The sequence below is a fragment of the Apaloderma vittatum genome, unplaced genomic scaffold (genome assembly GCF_000703405.1).
Source record: "Apaloderma vittatum isolate BGI_N311 unplaced genomic scaffold, ASM70340v1 scaffold28652, whole genome shotgun sequence".
NCBI classification, from domain to species: Eukaryota; Metazoa; Chordata; class Aves; order Trogoniformes; family Trogonidae; genus Apaloderma; species Apaloderma vittatum.
The window spans coordinates 806-4,359 of record NW_009705691.1 but is presented as its reverse complement, the minus strand read 5'-3'; the positions used below and the strand labels follow the sequence as shown (position 1 = coordinate 4,359).

The window sequence follows — 3,554 nt, the reverse complement described above, 5'->3', positions numbered from 1 at the left end:
AACGCCCAGGCACCTTCGCCACAACGCGCTGTTGCTTAACTCCCTCTGCAGTTTCAGGGGCTCCCACCTCCTCGCGCGCTCCAACCCTCCAGCTGCTGCCTTTGTCCAACTCCTGGATTTCCATTTAAACTGGGCTCGCGTGAGAGACTCCGAGAATGCACCGTGGCCACGCCGCGCACACCCACACGCTGTCCCGTCTCGCTCGCCGGCTGCGGTCACACCAGCGTTTCACACGTCCGCCTGCTGGCGCCACGAGCCCCAAGATGAGCCTCCACCTCCCCTGGGTGCCACAAACCAGGGTACCAAGCCTGCCAAAGCTCCCACAAAACAAGTCACAAACGCTCCCGTGGCAAAAAAGCCTTTACGCCAGAAAATTGCGGATGAGCTGAAACATTATTACAACGGATTCCACTTGCTGTGGGTCGACACGAAGGTGGCCGCCAGGATGGTGTGGAGGCTGTTGCACGGGCAGGTCCTCACAAGGAGGGAGAGACGAAGGGTGAGTGCCTGACTAGGAACACCTCGCTCAAACGGTGCGTTAAGAGGCTTACCGTAACGACAGAGGCTTAACCACTCAGTTTCCACATGTTTTTTGGTGTCTGGTTACATAATAATCCATGCTCTGCTCTTCTCTGTGCAGTTGCTGCGGACTTGTGCAGATCTCTTCCGGCTCGTTCCCTTCCTGGTGTTTGTCATTGTCCCCTTCATGGAATTTCTGCTGCCTGTATTCCTGAAACTCTTCCCTGAAATGCTGCCCTCAACATTCGAGACCGAGTCAAAAAAGGTTGGTGTCCTTTTTGTGTCCTGACGATGTAAGCTGTGTACTCCAGCTCGTTAGAGCATCTCTACAACTGCATAAAGAGCTCGTGTTTCCTGCCTGCTGCTGAACACGAGTGTCAGCCTCGCACACGTCTGGGTCAGACACCCCAGCGTATGCCTGCGCAGGACAGCAGAATTTTACAGTTGTCCCGTGAGCAGTGATTGGTAGGAAAGTGCACAGCAGCCTCATTTTCCACAGCAACCAAAGCCTATTTGCTTCCAGTACCGAAATCTTATTTCATCCCTTTCCCAGAAACCTCCCCCTTCAGGTTTTTCAAGGGGAATTTCTAATTATGTTTAATTCCTAAATGAAGGAAGAAAAGCAGAAAAAGAAATTGAATGCAAAGATGGAGTTAGCCAAGTTCCTGCAGGAGACCATTGCGGAGATGGCGAAAAGGAACAAAGCAGACACGGGACAAGGAAAACAATTCTCTTCTTACGTGCACCAGGTAAAATGGGGCTCAGAGGGGGCGGGGAGAGAAGATTCACAAACTGGATTCTGGATAGGTTTGGCTTTTGTCCCTGATGCCTCTGCTTGGCTTAGATCTGTCACACCGGCCACCAGCCCAGCACCCAGGAGATCGTGCGCTTCTCCAAGCTCTTTGAGGACGAGCTGACCCTGGAGCACTTGGAACGGCTGCAGCTGGTGGCTCTTTGCAAGCTGCTGGAGCTGCAGCCCATCGGCACCAACAACCTGCTCCGCTTCCAGCTTCTGCTGAGACTCAGAACCATCAAGGCAGATGACGAAGTAAGTTTAAAATAGCACGGATGATGGATGTTACTGCTTTGGTGGAACACAGGCTTTTTGCAGTCTCGAGTTTTGCCCTCTGAATCAGCCTGCTTTACGTAAGGCACGTGTCACTGCCCACACTCCATCCTCAGATGTGAGGTTTGATATTGCTGAGAGTGAGATTCTCTCCATGAGAGATTCCAGAAACAAAAAAAAACAACCAGAATGAGAGTTCATCTTCCTGCACCCTTGCTGCCTTTGGTGAACCCCAACCAGTGTGGCACTGCACATATTGTCACTGTTTAGAACATGCCTAGATTTTTATTCTGGAGTCATGTTAACGTGTAAAAAAGCAGGAAGGTTCTAATTCTGGAGTAAATGTTGTACCAAAAAACTAAACAACCAAATTCAGCATGAGGGTATATTATGTTATAAAGGGGCTGGATTTATTTCTTTGGGCTCAAGCTCATCCAGTGCATCAGGGTTTTGGCTTACTCTCTGCCTAGATAGGAACGTTCCTCTTCGTTTCAGATGATTGCCAAGGAAGGAGTCAATGGCCTGAGCGTGTCCGAACTGCAGAGCGCCTGCAGGGCCAGAGGAATGCGATCGCTGGGTCTCTCAGAGGAGCAGCTAAAGGAGCAGCTCAGGCAGGCAAGTGTGCCCTGCTCTGGTCTTGTTTGACGAGGTTTCTCCGAGGACAGTGGCGTGCAAGACTCACGTAGAGCAGGCGCGGTTTCACACAGAATTCTTGCAAGTTGTTTGCGTACAGCTCTTTGTCCGTAGCGATGTTGATACCTCACAAGTAGCTGGAAACTTCCTTTCTAGCGTGTGTTCTGCGCTGTACTCATGACTCTTGAAAACAATTTCTTCTTGTTACGGTAGCTTACAGCCATAGTAGCCAAACTCGAAACTACCTTCAGATCTTTAAGGACAAAGAGTGCTGTGTAAATAAGTGCTGACCTAGAGCCAGTACGAAATAACTTTTCCTTCTGCTTGTCTTCTAACAGTGGCTGGATCTGCATTTGAAAGAGAACGTTCCACCTTCTCTGCTCCTGCTTTCCCGTGCCTTGTACTTGATAGATATAAAGCCACAATCTGTTCCAGTACCACAAAACAAGGTGAGTTGTTTAAATAAGGCTTTCAGGTTAATAGTTTAACCATTGCACATTATAAAAATTAAGTGTTGTAACACGAGTCTTGTTCTTTGATTCGCCAAGTGGACCGAATTTATAACTGTGCTGAACAGTATGTTCTTCCGTAGGCGGGTGAGGCTGCTGAAATTGTGACATCTGCTCTTGAAGGTCGAGAGACCCTTGTGGATCCTGCCCCCGTTGTACAGGGAACAAAGGTTAGGAAAGAGCAGTCTGTGAGTAGGAAAAGGGGCTGTATGGGGTCTAGCTAGAGCTTTGTTTCCTCAGAGGGTTCTGTGACTTAAAGCTACTCTCTCCTTAAAGGATGAAGAATTTCTCTCTCAGCCAACAGAGAAATTGCCAGTCAAGCCTCCCACACGAGAGGTAAGCTTTTCAGAGTCCACAGACTTTCCAAAGGAGATTGCTCTTCCAATAGTAAAGAGGAAAACACCTTGTTCAAAGGTTTTGAATTTCAAGAAGCATTTGTGTTGGTACTGTCTAAAACCTGCAACTTTCTCTTGCCTTTAGACTCGAATAGAATCAGCTCAGGGCAGCAAGGCTGGTGCCAATGGAGCGTAGCCTGAAGCCAGCGAGTGTCTAATGCTGGGAGAGAAAAACTTTCATCTCTGCACCCCCTTAAAAGGGAAAAGTGATTTTCCAGGAGGCTGCATTACACAGAAGGGTGTCAGCAGCCCTCAGGGGCTCCTCTCTGTATTCCAGCCACGCTAGCAACCAGGCCAGCGAAGGCTCTATAGGTGCACCCACTTCTCTTTGGTACTGGATCTCCTCCCCGCACCCTTTTAACTTACGCTGTAAATATGTGAATAAGGACGCTGTGGTCTGTGCTGATACCGAACAGGTGCTCGTGCTCTCAA

General features: G+C 49.2%; 1 protein-coding gene across 1 annotated transcript; it reads left to right on the top strand.

The window, feature by feature from the left end:
* Positions 1-13: 13 nt before the first annotated feature.
* Positions 14-3,258, top strand: LOC104270993 (LETM1 domain-containing protein LETM2, mitochondrial-like; the record flags this gene model as incomplete). Its single annotated transcript, XM_009865527.1, has 9 exons — positions 14-499; positions 641-784; positions 1,134-1,268; positions 1,364-1,567; positions 2,081-2,200; positions 2,557-2,667; positions 2,811-2,897; positions 3,004-3,063; positions 3,208-3,258. Coding segments are annotated over 9 exons (1,398 nt in total), but the record flags the coding sequence as incomplete, so codon positions are not given.
* Positions 3,259-3,554: the final 296 nt, after the last annotated feature.